Consider the following 19285-nt stretch of genomic DNA (forward strand, 5'->3'; position numbering starts at 1 on the left):
GTGGTAAAATGAAAGTGTTTGGTTTATAGCCATGCCACAAGTTAGCTGTGGCAAGTATTGTGTTGCACCTGTTTGGATTGCTACTATAAATGTTTGGTAAAAGTTTATGGTAGTGTTTGGTTTACAACCAATAGTGGGTATAGTCATCCAAATAAATTAGAGTAGTGAGCATACCTTCTCTTACCATTGATTGTGTGGTAACAACTCTTATAATGTATGTGTTTGTATGATAATTTTTCTTATAAATTCTTACAACGTGTGTGCTTGTGTGGTAATTATTCTTATAATGTGTGTGCTTGTGTGGTAACTACTCTTATAACATATGTGCTGATGTGATAACTACTCTTATAACATATATGCTTACAAATTCTTACAACACGTGTGCTTGTATGGTAACTACTTTTATAATATATGTGTGTGGTAACTGCTCTTACAATTTTGTAATATGTTGGATAACATGCCTCCTTTCCTGAGGTCTTGTGATACTATAAAGAAATTCATAATTCATCCAATGTTATTTTCCTCTAACGAAATTTGTCGTGATTCGCATTTCTATTGGCATGGAAAGTTCAGAATGACCGGACGTTGGATCTCCTAAACGTTTGTTTACGTGGTTTCAAACCTCAACACTCCAACAAAATGGACAAATTACATCTTGCAAACATACTTAGTGGTTGGGAGTAAGGTGACGGTGCCCCAATGCTACTTATATGTTCATGGCTTCTGTTGTTGGTGATGTGATCCTTGCAAATGGATACTGCATGCTTCGTATGTTCCAGAATTGTTCCTTGTACAATCAAAGATATATTTCATCTTGCTAAAAGTGGCTAGCAACTAGGTGCCTAGACTTGGATCTAACCTTAAGTAAGGAAGGTCACATCATATTCTGACCAATACATCCTAAGTGTAAGCAAAAGTTTGCGCAGCTGTCACCCAAAAGAAAATAGCTTTCACAACTCAACACCCAAAAGCACTAGTTGGAGCTACCACAAGTCAATGTTTGCTGGTAAGGAACTTGTACACCCAAGTCTGCATAGTCGTGTCACTTGCACTGTTTAAAAAGTCACGCATACCTTTTTCTTTCATTATGAGCCAGGTACTGACCAATTGTTATCTTTATCATCAGTAGCAATTGTCATTGTCTCTAGTCTCTCCCACAAACTAGCATGAGGGTTAGAAGGTTGGGGCACTAGAGGAGCAGGAGCAGTGAGAAATTTCTAGGTTGATAGCAATATGGAGTTTACTTGTTAAGTGGATTCCGATAATCGACTCTTAGGCTTTTTTGGCTTCTTGGAAGGTGTCTTGACGCCTCTTGGATGCTTAGTACTAGATTCACAAGTGCTAGACGAGCTATTGTCTCCACCAGCTTTATAAGCTACCAGTGATGGCAAAGTGTCATAATCATCATCAGGTAGGTCTTCACGAAGTACATAGTAACTCATATAATTCAATCCTTATGAATTTTTAGTCTCTGAATCATCGCAATCATTCATGCATGTTTCTTGGTCGATGACAAGAGAACTATCAACATTAGTGCCTGTGAATATCTCTTGCATCTCGTGAAAGAATTTAATAGGCTTAGAAAGTAAGCGCCTTACCCTATCCCGCGTTTCATGTAGATAAGAGTTAGAATTATATATGCATTTTTCATTTACTTTCATAGTGGAAATAAATTGAACATACATTAAGATTAACTTTTTCAAAATCCGAAATAGTCACCATGCATCTAGTGACATCAAATCCATTGTCACTGTTGCTCAAAGCCTTCACGACATACTTCTAGTTTTCTTTGTAGTGCCTAAAGTGACGGTTAACTTGAGCAACTATCACCCCTATGACAAACTCTTTGTTTAAGGCATCAGCACACTTCATGTGATGTTGCTTCTTAAACTTAAATCTGACATGATGGTCTTTTAAATACTCAACGCACCAATCCAACATGAACTTGGTTTGATCATCATCCCAATTGATAGTTCTCTCATGGGAAGGGCCATCCCCATCAACTTTCTCCTTTTCTTTTGACATTGCTACTTCTCATGACATGAGACAATTTAATTAAACGTATAGTATCAGAAACAATATGAAACATAAAACAATATAAAAAAGATTATGCAGCGCAAATCATAACAATTTAATAATATCATCTCATCATGTGCACATACATAGCAAATTGAAAAATCACAAAAGAAACAAGAGCAGTCAACACACATTAAGTTTCTACATATTAACTTCATCTTCAGCTACAGACTGTCACTTTATCCTCCCACATTTTTTGTGCTAGCTCATCCCGTTTACGTGCCCATGCCTGACTCTCCTGCTGCATGTCACAATGGACCCACTTGTTCCTTGGTAGAGCCAAGTACCAAGCAACATCATCATATACATATTTATCTGGACCATTATCTAGGATCCAATTATGGAGAGCACAACATGCAACACGAATTTTAACTTGAGTTTTCAAATGGAAGAATGGCTGACTTCCAAAGATTTTAAAACGATTCTTCAATATACCAAATGCTCTTTCAACAGTTGTTCTAAGAGACGAGTGATGATGGTTGAACAACTCTTTTAGGCATTCTGGCTCTCTAGTACCCCTATATTCTTTTAGGTGATAATGGACACCACGATATGGGGTAGTATACCTGGTCTTATGGCATATCTAGCATTGGCTAGCAAAAACTTTCATACATCACAAATGTGTGCACTACAGTTAGGTAAAAAAAGGAAGCAAGTTTTGATATGTGAGTCATGTGTAATAATGCTACCTTCTGGTATTTTAAGGCTAGTGGGGCGTGATGGTGCATCTTGAAGCACATACGAGTCATGGGCAGACCTTTCCCATCCAGCAAGAACATAGATAAATCGTAGATCGAAATCAACAACTGCTAATACATTTTGAGTGGAAATAGACTTTCTACCCCTAAATCTATCTTGCATATGGATAGGGACACATGTTGGTATATGAGTATCATCCAAGGCTCATATGCATCCCTATAAAAACAGACATGTGATGTACAATTAAATGAAGATAGAAGCTACAACACTTGAAAAAGTAATAGATGGCGTTTTACCTCAAAGCAAGAGTGAAATATGCCTAGGCTACATGTTATCTTGGTACGTGTTTCAATTGATTTGATGCGTATGAGATCATAGGCAAGTAGACAAAGGGCATCTAAAAATGCATTAGAGTACCTACTAACCGTCTCTCTCGATCGATTAAACTCAAAGACAATTGATCTGTTTGACCAATTTTGACCCACTGCATGGATGAACATTGCAACTTGTTCCTCCACTGTGACATGCAATGTGTCCACTAACAAACCACGTGGTCTAATATGAGTACATAGATCGTGAAAAATTAATTTTTCGCATGCGCAGCTCGTTGATACAATATGCCTCAGTTCCATTATACAAGCGGTTCAATCGTGACTCCCGTTCAATATATCTATCCAATATGGGAGCATATTTCACAACTTTCTTTCCCTTTTCCCAAGTATGAAACATATACTAGTACATCACTAAGCACAAAGTAACGGTAACAATCAACCTTCTCCTCCACATGTAGTAGTGGTTCATGTAATACTGGATATATAACTTCCTCTGACCTATCTAGAAAAAATAATATATTTACCAAAATATTACTGTACTTGTATGATAAAGATAAATAAAGGTATATGAGAAAAGTTCACTAAGCAAACAAGCCACAAATTCCAAGCACAAGTTGTGTTTACTTTGTAAGATAAATTAAAAAAGAAGGTACAAGTAAGCCATAATACATTAATAATTAATTTTTATATTACTCATGCACATATAACAAGCAAATAACATCGGAGAAGATAAAAGAAACAAACATGACACCAATGATTTGCACAGGAACAACCAACATAAGTAAAAGATAAGCACACAAACTCCACCCAAAGTGCTAGGTAGAGGCATTATCTCTGCACCTTCTATACGAGAAGCACTCTGAACTTGAGGTACAAGATAAAGAAGAGAGCTGCAGAGGTCAGAGGAGCTGTTGCTGCTACAGAAAGTGCAAATCTAGATATGCAGAGGTCAGAGGAGCTCGCTTAATTTGTTGGCCCTCAATAATTAAGATTTTATATCTATCGTACTCAACAAACTATATGGATCTATCGGAAGGAGACCGCACTGGTCGGCCATGGCATTAACAGGCCAGAGACATGTACAACAAAGACAAAACCACAACAAACACCACTCTTTCTTTGATTTCACTAACCTTGTTTTCACCACGTCGTTTTCCGTCAAGCTGGTCCATGTCCAACTATGAGAATTTGCTCAATTAGCACAGATTTTGGCTTGGCATATGGGGATTATCTGTAGACTGGTGCGGCTGCCTCAGCCGATGACTCGGACAAGCTGGCCGTTGCGCGCACGACAAGTGCGACTGCCACTTGACGCGCAGGAGGGGCAACGCAGAGGTGCGAGACCGGGACAAGGAGAATATGGTGGAGATGAGAGGGAGGGATAGAGTGGAATCTGGGATGAGTGGTGAGACCTGTGAGAACAAAAGGGAAAGATGATTTAAACAGAAGAGGGTGCAGACTTTTTCCGGGCTATGGCACGTCGAAGGCAATGTGATGTTCTTTTTCCCCACCACAAGTGCGACGAAAATTTCTACGACAAAGCTCCTAAATCTGACTAAGAATCTTTAGCAGCCTAAGGTTAGTAACAAGCCAAATAATACCCTTAGAATATGTGGTATGCTTAACTTTAAGTGTGGCAAATTTAGTAGTCAACCAAACATACCCGTAATTATAAAATTGCCTAACTTTAGCAGACTTCGTAATAGATAGGATTTGCATCACCGCCTTGATCTCCTTGAAAATATTAGAGCAAATTCCTTATTTACCATTAAAAAATTTCACACTTTCTTTTATGCCACTCCAGAAAACGAAGTTCCTTATCTGCATCAGCTTTAATTTTTCGTTCATTTCATGCCACACTGTTACGTCTTAGCCCGTCTGTCGTCAAAATTCACTGTTTATGAGCGCAGTGGTCTACTATTTCTTAAAAATCATAAAACTTTTTTTACGTAGGGTTTCAGATAAAATCCTAAAAATCTAAAAAAAAATCACCAATATTCTTCTTAAGTGATGTACTAATTTCTAAAATTATTTTCAGCCCTAATTTATATGGTTAAAAAATAAATTCTTTTGTAATGCATATAAATGGAACATTAAAAAAACTTGATTGAAGACGCGGTTCGATCTCTACTGTTCATTTGCTACTTCTATCGAGTGCTCACCTTCCACATGAATTGACTGCAGACCACCACTAAACGGACGTCTCCTATGCCTATTTTCTTTCCCTTGACAATGTAATCTCCTATGCATCTTGATCGAAATCCTGGGGAAAACCCAAGCTCCATTTATAAGTTGTAACAATCGGACACAACCGCACCATGCGATTACCACGAGTCCCAAACTCATCATGTTTCAGACTTTCAGTTGCACTGACCAACTACAATTTCCTCACACCGAACCGCCTGTCTCTGCTCTGGAAGGAGGCCAACGCTTCGAGGTAGTCGGCCTCCCCGAAGTCAGGCCACAAAGTGTCCGTGAAGCAGAGCTCCGAGTACGCCGACTGCCACAGCAGGAAGTTGCTCAGCCTCAGCTCGCCGCTAGTCCTGATGAGAAGGTCGGGGTACGGGAACTCGCCGGCGGGGCTCGTCTCGAGCTCCTCGGCGAACAGCAAATCGTCGATGTCCTCCGGCCTGAGCAGTTCGCCCTGCACCTTCTGCGCGAGCTTCCGGCATGCTTGCACTATGTCCCTCCGGCCGCTGTAGCTGATTGCCAGCGTGAGATCGAGCTGTGATGATGAGTTGGTCCTCGTGGCCTCCTCCGCTTCTCTTGCAATCTTCTGTAGGGAAACTGGCAGTCTTGAGGAGTCGCCGATTACACGTAGCCGAATTCCTTCCCTATAAAAAAAACAAATTAAAATCCCGTATCCTCATTCGGTACTCCGTGCTTTATCTAAGATAAATAGAATTTGTCATGTGTACTAAGTAGTTCTTAATCATGTGCTGTATATGGTGATGGTGCACTTGTACGTGACATATGTTATGGAAGATGTCAGTGCCAGTTCCATAAAGCCAAGTGTTCGAATGCTTATGCATCGCTGCATCTTATCGGAAATGCCAGTAGAGACCGAAGTGTGAGGCTATTAATTGGCAGTGCAAATGGGTACCTCAAAAACTCAGCGACACTGTCGTGGATCACCCGCTCAAACAGCGCCATCAAGAAGTCCACCTCCGCCTGCAAATTCCAAGGCAATAACCGTCAAGCTCGTCGGAGGCAAAGGACATGAAGAGCGCGCGCCGGCGGGCGTTTAGCGTGCCTTGGGCCGGCTCCAGTTCTCGTGGGAGAAGGCGAAGGCGGTGAGCGCGCGGACGCCCCAGGCGCGGGAGAGCCGCACCGTCTCCTCCAGCGCGCGCCGCCCGGCCTCGTGCCCGGCAGCGGACGGCAGCCCCCGCGCGCGCGCCCACCTCGCGTTCCCGTCCATCACCACCGCCACATGCCGCGGCAGCGACTCCGCACGCAGCCCGCCCGGGAGGAGCGCAGCCTCGGTGGCCCCCGCGCGCGGGCATGGTGTCAGAAGGCGCGTGCGACGGGAGGGAGCGAGTAGCTTACAGGAAGCAGCTGGGGAGCGGGATAGCAGCATGGGAGCTCTCGTTTTGGGCCTCTTGCCTCGTGGCGTTGGGGTCTTCTTGGATCAACTTCTCCGGCACCAAAGGCTCAAATCGATCGTTATGCCTGCTGCGCCAAACGACTTGGACTCTTGGAGCATCTTGCCCAACTGTATTCTTTTCCACGGACAATTAGTTAAAACGCTTATTTGTATTTGTGCATCATATGACGAAATGGGGAGCGAACGGGTTTATAGCTGGTGGCAAAATCCCACGAAGGGACTGAGCCAGTAGAGGGTTCGAGTCTTCAGTCTTCAATAAAAACTATGAAAATAGATCTCATTTTTTTTTTAAAAAATGATGAAATGGAGAAGAGAAGAGAAAATGATGAAATGGAGAAGAGAAGAGCCGTATCATACTAATCTATGAAATTCTAGTGTCGTTTTCTTTTTTCTTTTTCTGAAACTGTAGTCTTAAATACTTTGACAAGATAGAAAAGGACATCAATCTCGCATTTTTTTCTTCTTCTGAAACTGTAGTCTTAAATACTTTGACAAGATAGAAAAGGACATCAATCTCGCGATACACGCCTTATAAATTATATGCAGTTAACTGTTGACATCTAGCACTAATATAGTCTTTGCTCTAGAAATTTCTGCACCTGTAAATGTGAAATTTTCACAAAGGATCAACCCCTACAAAACATCATCTGTTGGCTGGCACCAGAGAATTGCAACATGTCACCCACGCCACAAGAAAACAAAAAGGATGCCAGGCAGCCCAGAGAAATTTGTCAAAATATATTTAGATTGCCGAGAGGAGTAAGTCCAGTATATGAAATGGAGATACTGTTCCTTCATGCGAGTGTAAGGGTTAATGGACTTTAATTTGAGATTTGAGTCCTTCTTCAGCCACCAGAATGTCACATTCACCGGTGCAGTTGTCTTCCTGTGCGTTCTCAATTCTCAAGCAGTCCCTGCAATACACCGGCAGATGCCAAGGTGTTAATTGGTGGCCATCAGATTATCAGGCAACATTTGGTACTATGAACATACAGCGGTGACTTACAACAAGGTCTCAATCAATAGTTCCACATATATGTTTGCAGATCGATAGCGAACATGCAGACTAAATTCCATACACGGTTCACAACTCCATCTGACATAATGGAAAATGCATCTTTTGCAGCTCTTTGACGCGCTCCCAGAGCTTTGCAATAACCAGGCAGTTCTTTTAGTGTTTCCAAAAGTTCAAATTCTTCTGTCATCTGAAAACAGCATTGCTTCAGTCCGCTTATAGAAAAAAAAAGATTTGTAGCTCCTCATGATGCTCAGATGCAAAAAGAACCAATTCTCCCAGTAAGAACATATCATTAAGAACTATGTTCAAAGATCCTAAATATCTTGAAGAAATAGTCAATAAATATGATAATTTACAAAGATGGCATGCTTGTCTGCCCTCGATTCCTAAATGTAAGCCACTGAATTAAATACAAGTCAAACTTTCAACTCAGACCCTTATATTGATCATATGTAATGAAATGATATGATCCGTCACCGAAAGTATTTTCTTGGTAAAATTGTTGCAGAAGGTAGTGGTCAAAGTTGTTCTCGTATACTGTAAACAAGTCAACAAAGACATTAGGAATAGTCAGAGTAACCGATATCATGAATATGTGGAATGCTATTACATTTCACAGAACCAAATATGTAGTCTAGTTCTTTATACAGCTCACTGGAAAGGCAGTGATGTAATACATTTTTATCAGTCCGTGTAACAGCAAAAGGTGCACTTCCTGATTGCTTACCTTCTTCTTCACCTCTGTGAATAGAAGCTGCCATCCTGACGGGCCTATTGCCAAACTGTTGCTGAAGATCTTTAATTGTATTGACCTCATTCTCCCCAGCATCGATATCACCAACAGCTATGTAAATCACATGAATCCCTATAAATAATCGACTTGTAAACCAGGTTATCTTTCAAACTCCCGAGACAACGTTAGAACCGAGAATAGCGACTAAAGGATGGCGAATAGACGCCTTAACCAATTTCTTCTGAAATGGATACTCTTTTATTATTTTCTCACCTAATGTATTTCAAAACAAAAAACGCAAGCAACATAAAGGAGAGAAATAAGTCATAATGAAAATCTCCAAGAAAACATGATTCTTATGAATGGAATTGAACACTATGTTTCATTGAAAAACAATCCATGCATCATTGCACATAAATGTTTGCAATTTGACAAAGAAACATTTAAATCAAAGGAGATAGTCATCGGGTGAAAAAACTCTTTAAATTGATGATTTAGAGACAAGAGAATTTAAGACCAATTCTGAATGTGAATTTTATACATCTAGCAACAAGAAAAACAACTTCAACAAGGTGAAAATTTTCAGCTTTTAAACAAAAACAAAAAGTGCAACAAAAATCGAGAAACTTGCAACCAAGCAAAGGACTCAATAGAGAAAAATTAGAAGGAGATAAACACAAACACAAGAGAAAACATAAACTTCATTTCTTAGAGAGAAATATCATATTTTTAACGGATTATAATGTATTTTTGCATACAAAAGCTCTCATCTAATACATAGTCTAATTACTCATCTCTTCATCTCCTAAAAACACAACTATCTCCTAAAACCAGCCCTTCCCTATATTTGTAGCTTAGTTTCCTTAACCCCTAACTTTCCTAGATTACTCCTAAAATGTCCCTCTCTTCTCATATACTCCTACATACCACTGAGGGTATTTCTATTCATTTTTTCCTCATCCATTGAACGATTGTGGCGCATTCATGACTTAGTGTCACATCCCAAGATGTTAATTATGTAATTAAGTATGCGTAATCATCATGGAATTGTGTTTTACGTATATAATTATTATTTTAAATGTTCAATTAGATTTCAAATGTTTTACGTTTGGAACCTTTACGCGATTTTCTCCATCTAAATGTGAGTATATTTATAAGTAAAAATGGTTTAGAGATCTTTAGGAAAACCCCCAAAACATTTGAGAAGAAGAATAGAAAAGGGAAAAGAGACTGTTCCTGTGGTCTGACTGGAAATTGTCACGATCCGACCTTTAGGACGTAGAGCGCCCACTTAAGGAATCAGCCAACTCTCTCGATCTGTCTCCCACTTCTCACTCTCACACACACTCTTCACTCAACCCTAAAGAGAGAAGGAGAGATCCACCTCGACGTATTTGATGAGAGATGACAAGGAGAACTTCCCCAAGCTCCTCGAGGACTTCCCCGAGCTTATCCCCTTCCTCCTCTTCGCCGGAGACGTTTCTACATGTATTCATCTACCCCAAGCCCGTACACCACCTCGGAGCCCGATCTTCAAATCGGAGCTTTCCCGGAGTGATCCCCTCCAATGTTAGTAGATATCTCCTATCATTTTCCCGTCATTTCTAAGCCCTAATCGGTTCCCATTCCATTTAAACTCGAGCTCCACCCTAGCCTAGATCCCATCCATGGAGCTTTCCGTTTGGCTCGGTGAATGCTGTCCAAACCACCGTAGAAGCACTCCATTAGTCTCTAGAACGCTTTGGTACTCTTCATACTTGAAGCCATCACCGCAGCCTTCGTCGGCGACCTTGCTAAGGTGCTGCCAGCAGGGACTCATGGTCTGATCACCGCTCAGGCCGATCTAACCACCGATTGTTGGTCAAAACCTCAGTCAAACTTTGTAATCAGGAGTCAGACTGTCACTAGGGCCGGTTTGACCACCAGACCACGCAGTTTGACCGCATAGGGGTCCTGTCTAATCGCCAGGACACAAAACTCTGTGCACACCGATGGTCTAACCGCCGCCATACTGCCGGTCTCACTGCTAGCTGCTCGAAGCCTTATGAACTTAGGACATCTTATTCGAGGTTCAAACCTTTTCCAACCCGAGTCGTTTGTCGATTTTTTGCAAATATTTTCAAAACACGACGTTTTATTGTTATTCAAGCATGCATCATATGCACACTTTTCTGTCAGTTATTTGTTTATATGATGCATTCTTGGTTTATTTAGAGAGTGACACATTGACTATCCAAGTGATCGAAAGTGACACCGAGCCATCGAAGTTTTGTGAGTGTTGCGCAGGAAGTGTTAGACAAGCATCTAAGCTTATTTTACCTTATAATTTGGATCATGTGGAGTCTAAACTGATAAGTTATTGCTTATGTAAGTTATGCATGTTAGTGTTTCAATATCGGGTTATATGGGTAGAACCTATATTGCTGTAATATTTCTACCTTGATCTTGTTAATGATCCTTACCATTGTAACCTGGGTAGAATATTGTTGATGTCTAACTTAAAAGGTTGACAGAAATGCTTAGCAATGCATAGATCTTGGGTAGAAGTCGAGCGATGGTTCAACTATTGTTCGTGAGCTTAGGGCTTATTTATTGTTCACAAGGATAATAGTGATATTAGGAAGTATGAGTTGTAAGAATGAGGAAAGATGTGGACGGTTTTAGGGGTAGATCGGGAGAGGAATTCGGTTTCCATAGAACATTTGCATCGTTTAAGCATCGAACGTTATTGCAGTTGGCACTAACACTTTCCGTACTAATCACATATTTGATTATGGGAAGGATGAGCCGAATACCTCGTGTAGCTGTGACCCTTTTGCTTGTATGTCTCGGGTATCGTGGGCATAATAGACTTGTAGGGGTATCTAGTTTGCTCTAGGAGTAGTTCTAAATGACTCCCGCACATAGAGGTATTTATTCAAATGGTTGGGCTTACTTGGGAAAGGTTGACACAAGTACCCATTGTGTGGGTCTGTGTGGTCACACAAGCCGAATGGTCCTTGAGTTGTGTGGGTAAAGATGTACCTCTGCAGGGTGTAAGAACAATTCGAATTGCCACACTCTCGGTTATGAGCATGCATATGTCCATTTGCAGTAGTCATAGAGTACTGATGTGGGATGATGGTATAGTATGTTGAGAAACAATTGTGATGATTATTGATGAGATAAGAGGGTTCTGTTACAGAGATATTTGTGTTATGGATTTCAGGAATGAATGGTATATGTGGTTAAGTGTAGATGCTCACACTTTGGTGTTAAAATTGCTTTTGCGTATGAATCTACATAACCTTATGGCCGATTATTTGCTAACTCATCCAAATGCTTAATTCTTGGAGTCGGGTTATTATATGTACCCATTATGGATTAAGTCTTACGAGTACCTTCGTACTCACGCTGGTTTTACAGATGCTACATGTGAAAAGGAGCTAGTGTTTGGTTACTTCACGCCCGCCGATATAGGTGACAGGTAGGAGCAGTGCAAACTACTCAAGTGATTAGAATTTTGGGGGTGGTTCCTCAGGGCAAATGGCTCCACCTATTTTTTGTTGTTCATAGATTTTATTTTTCGCTGCGTAGTATCTCTAGGTGGCTATGAGGTGAGACTGTTCTTTTATCCTCCTAATATTCGTGCATTGTAAATTATGTAAATGATAATCCTCTAAAGACTTGTAATATAATTTCATCACTTGCTCTTTATTAAGCTTTGTTCTGATGACATATGTTGGAAATATGTGTGTTTCAATCTTGGGCATAAAACACATATCGAGACTACTGGAGTTGTATTCTAATTAATCATTGCGGTTGTGATTATGTAAATGATTGACCCAATAATTAATTAGAATATTATTTGGACGGCTCCCCACACTTATCTTTGTCTCGACACAAGCTTTGCGATGATGCCACGTGCACTTCACACTTTCCCACAGTTTTGAGGTCAAACCGCGAAACCACCTCGCATGTTTTTCAAAGCGTGACTCACCGTCACTTGCTTACACGTTAAGTAAGCAATCCAATGTCAATGCGTGTACTCCATCTTGCAATTTTGACCACCGGCAAGTCTCCCCCGCTTCCGATCCCTCGGGCTGCCTTATAACTTGCACCGGCATCCCTTTTGGTTGACTTTGTCAATATACCGTCTTCATTCATATTCTCAAGCTTTGCTTGAACTCCACGTGTATAGCTAGGATAACCCTTGACTCCACCTGGCCTTCTTGATCGTCTGGCATCAAACACCCCGCTTAGCCTCGATCATCCCACCGTCGACCGTCAAGTTGCATCTATCACCTACACATCATAAGGCAAGCAAACACAAATCTCCAACTTAATTATATATTAGTCAAAATCTAAATATTCAATTAAAAGCACATCACAGAAAAATCGTGAACACCGGATGATCCAGCATGTATTGCCCTCTGATCACCGGACCATCTGGTGTGTGCAATACTTCATTGACACACTTCTGGAAAACCCTTTGGTGTGAAATCTTCCTGAGCACCGGACTATCTGGTCTGTTCATTTCACCAGACGCCAGATCATTCGGTGAGGCAAATTTTCCTAGACTCGGAGAAGGAAAAACCAACTCTATTTTTTCTACACTTTTGGTTAGTCATGATCATAATATCAATACATAAACGTGCTCATGCAATCCTAAAAATCAACCAAATCAATAACCCTGCTAATCACTCATCACATATAAATCAAGATACATTTCAACTTCGTTTTTCAACAACCTTTAGAACTACATCATTCATAGGTTCACTACAAATCTATTCTGAATAAAGACTAGAGAAAAATGAAATTGAGCATACCATATTTCAAATTGCCAGCAAAATGGATGATCCCTAGTGGTGTATGTAGCAATTGAATACGAACGCCTGTGTAGTACTCTGCAACAAATAAAAATGAATGATGACAATGGTAGTTGTACACAAAAAATATGGTATGTGTTGATGCATAAAGATGCCATGCCAAACACTGAGCTTCCCATGTGCAATATCCAGCGAGCAACACCTAGGATATCCTGGTCGTGGCACTACATCATCGGACATTCATCGTCACCCACGCTCAAGAAAGACCCCGTAGGAGCGCGGATGGTCGGCAACTTAACAGATAGCAATGTAGATTGAAAAAGAGAACGAGACTATAGAAACTAGGTAAAATGAAAAGTAATATAAATTGTGTTTGATCTCTTGGATGATTCCTCTTAATTAGCCATGACCCTCTTATATTTAAAGAGCGGCAGGTCTTAGCAGTACAAGATCATAACTCCTAATTCAAACCAAACAAGACTTATAGATATTAATTCGGCCACACCTTCTAATCTCTAAACTTTCTAAAACTAACATACCTTTCCTAGTCAACCACGTAAACTCCCATATATTTATCTGAGTATCCTTTAGTACAATTCAACCTTCTTGGATTTGACTACATGCTCGACCCAAACATCTACTCATGTACTACCTTCTGGGTCTGACTAGCTGCTTAGAGACCAATTGCTCGATGTACCCATGTGCTCGAATCTGTTAGGAGACCAATTGCCAAAATTCCTTGTTCGGAGATCACAATGGTCAGTGGTCGGTGGTCGTGGTCGTTGGCCATTGGTCGCTGGTCATAGATCGTGGCCGTGTTCATGGTCGCTGGTCACTAGTCATAGTCGATGGTCGCTGGTCATTTGTCACTGGTCATGGTCACTGGCTCGAAGATCACCTCTCACGTATTCGATCAGGTCCAACAATACTCCATTGAGCTGATCATCATTGTAATGATCATTATAGATGCCAAATCTTGTCATCAACATATGCCCCTCTGTTTTTTGGCAAAGCTTGTGTACCAAAAAATAAACCTGACTCTCAAGCATAACTACAAGGCTAGAATGATTACTACTTAAACACCGACTCTTCCTCACTCGGGCGACAGAAACAATTCATATTTCTAGTTTAGATATCCCTTTGAGCATACTAATATAACTGAAATAAAAAGTTCTAACAAATATTTCGGCTTTTAATACATAATAATAATGTTCTAGATATGACTGCAACAACCTATCACATCCAACTCCTTTTTTATGATACCCAACTAAAATATGAAGACTCATAAAACAACATCCAAGGACCATACCCAGTCCACAATGGATATTCAAACATACCTGGATAACGAGTCAATGGCATCTGCATTGGCAGAATAGATGATAAAAAGTGATGATATAGTTGCCAATGATTTTGGTACTTGTATGCAGACTTCTGACATTGTAATCCCCTTTTGGATCCCCACGCCTGACCGAGACCACGTTGATTAGCTTTTTTATCCTTACGCTTGTCCTGAAGTTATTTGGATGTCAACTTCGGCTTTGTCTTTCTGGTAGCTCCAATAATTGACGTTTGAATATTGGTTTCACCCTTTTTGCTACCCCTAGGGACGTCGAGACCGGTCTAAGAAACAAACCAATCTCATCTATGTGCTGAGCCCAAGAACCAATCTCAACACATAGCGGCTTCATTGATGATAATCATTACAATATCCATACGTTAATTGATAAATCGTCTTACAAAAGATCTTCAATGGTCGAAGAACCAATTAAATACAACAGATCATAAGCGTAGTCTTCATCTTCACCAATAACTCTACAGGAGAATCGACGGAGAACACCCCTAGAATGCACCTTCCATGAGGTCTTTAAATTCTTTCCTAACTGAGTGTTTGGTTATAGCAAGTGTGAGCACATGTCATACTCAACAAGTTGTGAAGTAATAATATGCATATGAAGACTTTAACAAGGATAAGGCTCATTTGGCTCATTGCAGAAAATAGCATTTACGTATAAACATTTGAAAAGCAATAGTAATTAAATAAATATCTTTAAATAACCAACTACCTCAAGATTCTATCCATTATGACTTAACCAACTGATCACCTCAACCAAGGTTCTAACCATCCAGGTCGAACACCCAACACCTCAACCATGGCTCTCACCGCTAAGGTTGAACCACTGAGAAATCAACCTCAACCACGATTCCCATCATCGTGATTGACTCACACATCAACTATAGTTCCCACCATCACAGTTGACCATACTAACCAAAATATCAAATTATAATCATTATAGGTTTTCTATGGCGATCGTGATCATGAGCACGATTGAATATTTAGTTTTAACTCTACAGAGGTTGTACTTTACCCACAAGTCGTGATTTCATCACCTGCAAGTAGGTGACTAAGTCTCCATTTTATTTGTGTTAGCTAGACACTTGTACACTTCCAATGTGTGTGGCCAGGAGATCACTACAAAGACTTTAAAATATCCCTCTCAGCATATGTCTACCCGCTAAGATTTCACCGTCGTGTGATTCCACCTCAACAATGGAAGTCCCCTCTTGTGTCTTACAGATGTAAGGAAGTCCATCCCTTCCATTCCCCATACCACCAAATGGTCTACACTATGCGGAGAGTTAAGCAAATTACTTGGCTAGGCCTGTCTTATACTAGACTTGTGGTTGTATTGTAAACACAGAAATATCACCCCATGAACTGGTCCTTAGATTTTGAGTAAGACTACCACCTTTTCGATCATACATCACATATCAACCTTATCATACCACTTGATCAAATCTCTATGCCATATTGCTACAAAAATTAGTCCATCATATTTTATCATTATTACATATGACCATTATCAACTTCGTAGAGCAATTATCATGATTACCATCCCAAAGTAAGGCTAAGAATTATATACCCTTCCATAAGCCAAAACCATACTGTAGCGACAATGATGATAAGTGAAAACTAGGGTAAAACCAAACTTTTGAGATTCCCAACAAAATTATTAGCATGCATGTTTGTAAAACAAAATATTTTAAAAGTTGCGATAAATATGATCAAGAATGTAACTTGCCTTCACTCGACTCAGTTGGGTCTTCAAAGTCTTGATCTTGAAATCCTTGTAGCTCCTACGGAGTTGGCATCTACTCGTGAACACATACAAAAAGGCACAACCAATAAACACCAAGATCCCAAAAGAACCAAACATCACACAAAAAATATCGTAATATACAATATCACGATTTTCTGGACAATCCGGTGAAAGAACAGGTCAAAATGAAACTATGGTTAACAAGTTATGATTTTATAAAGATTAAAATAGGACTAAAAAAGATTAACTACAGATGAAATTATGTTGCTAGGAATTTTCTAGAATTTTTCCAAAGTCATGTATGATTTTTTGGGATTTTCTAGAATTTATTAGCATTTACTTTAATTATTAAACTATATAAAATATTAAACATAACTATCAACATTATAAAAACATTATTAAACACTACTAAAACTACTTCAGATTTTATCCTATTTATAGAATTGTTTTATTCTAAACAAACATCATTTACATCATAGAAAGAAAACACTACACATAATTAACATTATTTATTTTAATTATAAAACTATATAACATTACAAAACTACTATAAACACCATGAAATCTATTTTACAAATGTTCATCCTAATTTTAGAATTATTTTTATTGTAGAAAATATTTTTGTTGGAATTATTCTGCAAAGGAAACACTATATAGAACTATTAAACTATTAAACATAGTTAAATATACCTATAAAACATTATTAAAAATTAGTCCCCTACTTATTATTATTTTTAGAATTATTTTTATACTAGAAGTTTATTTATTATGCAATATATATTAATTATGATGTCATCTCAGCAAATAAAACAAATAAAAAGAAAGGAAACACTGATCGGGCTGTTTGGCTGGTGTGGCTTGATGACATGGGCGACATATCAGCAAAAACACTAACGTGGATGACACGGTGGCAAGACAGACTGTGATTATGTTGAATGCGTGGTGGTTTCCTATTGGCCAACTAAGAGGTATGTTTTGGACCTAATCTTGACCGTTGAAACAAGATCAGACGGATAGGAGGGTTAGGTGGCTGACGTAGATGTGACAAAGGCGAAGCTAGGGTGGTAGCGGTGACGAACTCGTTGAAGTTCAGCAAAAACCTCACCACCAACCTTGGGACTCGACGAGGAGCGGCGGAGGAGCATCACAAGAGGGTGGCGATCACACCTTAGGCTTTGGTGATGTCGAGGAAGCGGTGAGATGAGCTGGCAGCGGTGTTTAGCAACAATGAAGCTCTGGACTCGTCGATGACGGTGCTCCGGCAATCAGGAGGCAAAGGCGACAGTGGCGGTGCACGGCAAAGGTGTGAGCAAGTAGGTGAATGTCGGCGTGGCCTAGGCAGCGAGATTGATGAGCTCGATTAAAGCTCGGCAATGGAGGCGGCGACGGGTTTCGACAACGTGTAAGGGCCTCTTGGTTGGCGTTCTCTTGGCGAAAGCGAGGGGAAAAGGTTGCAAATGCTCTGGGGAGTAGGTAGGGGTCACATATTTATACCCATGAGGTGCAAGAGGTCGAGATCGATGTAGTTTAGGGTTCGGTGGAGTCCGACATCGTTACGATCCAATGCGAGCTCAAACTCCTTCGGTTTATCTCCAACTTCACTCGGTCTTGAGAGATCTTGTGCTTGAGTTCACGTGCAACACGCTGGAATCCTTCTAGAAGCCTTCATTCATTTGGATTCTCATTGTATTTGATCGGGACTCCTTTTGCTTTCGGATCTGAACAGAAGAGAAGAGGGAGAGAAGAGAAGCGGTGGGAGGTGGGTGATGACATGCAGGTCTGTCTGGTTAGCGACTCAGCGCGAAGAGGGAAGTGGCGCAGCTTGGGCCAGCTAGCCGTGCAACCTAGGCGGAAAAGAAGAGAGGGAGGGCAAGAGAACGGGCCAACGGCTTGAGTTGGCTGAGGGAAGGGAGAAATAGAAAGAGAGGGTTGGCGACTGGGTTAGGCTTTGGCCCGAAGAGCTTTTTCTTTTTCTTTTCTATTTCCTCTCATGTATATTTATACATACAACGTATATACCATATATATATATATATTCTTATATTAGTTTACATAATCAATCAATCAATCAGTCAAACAAACAACCTATTATATATATATATATATATATATATATATATATATATATATATATATATATATTCTTTTTTATGAAACATAGCCCCAAATGTGTATATGTATTTATACACATAACACACACACTCATATATATATATATATATATATATATATATATATGTATGTATGTATATGTATAAAGGCACACATACACACTTAGAATTTTATTTAGTTTTTGCAAAATTCTTTTATTTTCTTTGAAATTTTTTGAATGTTCTTGGTTTTTTTTTTTTTGAAAATTTGGGTGGTTACAAGTGACCCAAACCATGTTACTCTCTTTCAACTTTTATGCACAAGGATGCTATAGCAATCTTCCCTTCTATGGATACGATAAACCGAGTAAACATTGTCTTGGTTGTGGCTTCGCATCAGGCAGCATAGAAACTCATGTTCCCTTTTTATGCACATCCAACTTTCTTTTAAATGCAGCCAAATTTGACGCTTTTGCATTGCTCCTAACCGAACTCACAATATCATTGTCTCTCTGTTCAGGCTGTATAATAGTCCGGTCATCATCAACATTCTTGTGACTAGCTCCTGCTATTGTTTTGTTATCATCACCAGCAGCCAGGACAACAATTGTAACTGATTGTTTACATTCCTTTAAAATTAGCCGACTCCTCCTTTTCATATGCAGCAATTATATTGATCGTATCTCTTTCTGCCCCTTTGCCTCGCATAATAACTGAACTTGCAGCGACATCAATCAGCCTTTCCTCCATTCCAATTAAATTGGATTGCCCATCAGAATTACCACTATACTTGACTCAATACACTTTTCTAACCATTTTATAAATAT

At 39.8% G+C, this 19285-nt stretch overlaps 1 protein-coding gene and 1 pseudogene across 1 annotated transcript; both read right to left on the bottom strand.

Moving 5' to 3' along the window:
* Positions 1 to 1454: 1454 nt before the first annotated feature.
* LOC133891183 (uncharacterized) lies at positions 1455 to 2025 on the bottom strand (annotated as a pseudogene).
* A 3333-nt stretch (positions 2026 to 5358) lies between these two features.
* LOC133924860 (cis-prenyltransferase 4, chloroplastic-like) lies at positions 5359 to 6901 on the bottom strand. The gene is made up of 3 exons (XM_062370593.1): positions 6361 to 6901; positions 6211 to 6278; positions 5359 to 5941 (listed from the first exon to the last, which is right to left on the bottom strand). The coding sequence occupies exons 1-3, from the start codon at positions 6682 to 6684 to the stop codon at positions 5485 to 5487; spliced, it is 849 nt and encodes a 282-aa protein (XP_062226577.1). The 5' UTR covers positions 6685 to 6901; the 3' UTR covers positions 5359 to 5484.
* Positions 6902 to 19285: the final 12384 nt, after the last annotated feature.

The sequence above is a fragment of the Phragmites australis genome, chromosome 1 (assembly GCF_958298935.1).
Source record: "Phragmites australis chromosome 1, lpPhrAust1.1, whole genome shotgun sequence".
Taxonomy (NCBI): domain Eukaryota; kingdom Viridiplantae; phylum Streptophyta; class Magnoliopsida; order Poales; family Poaceae; genus Phragmites; species Phragmites australis.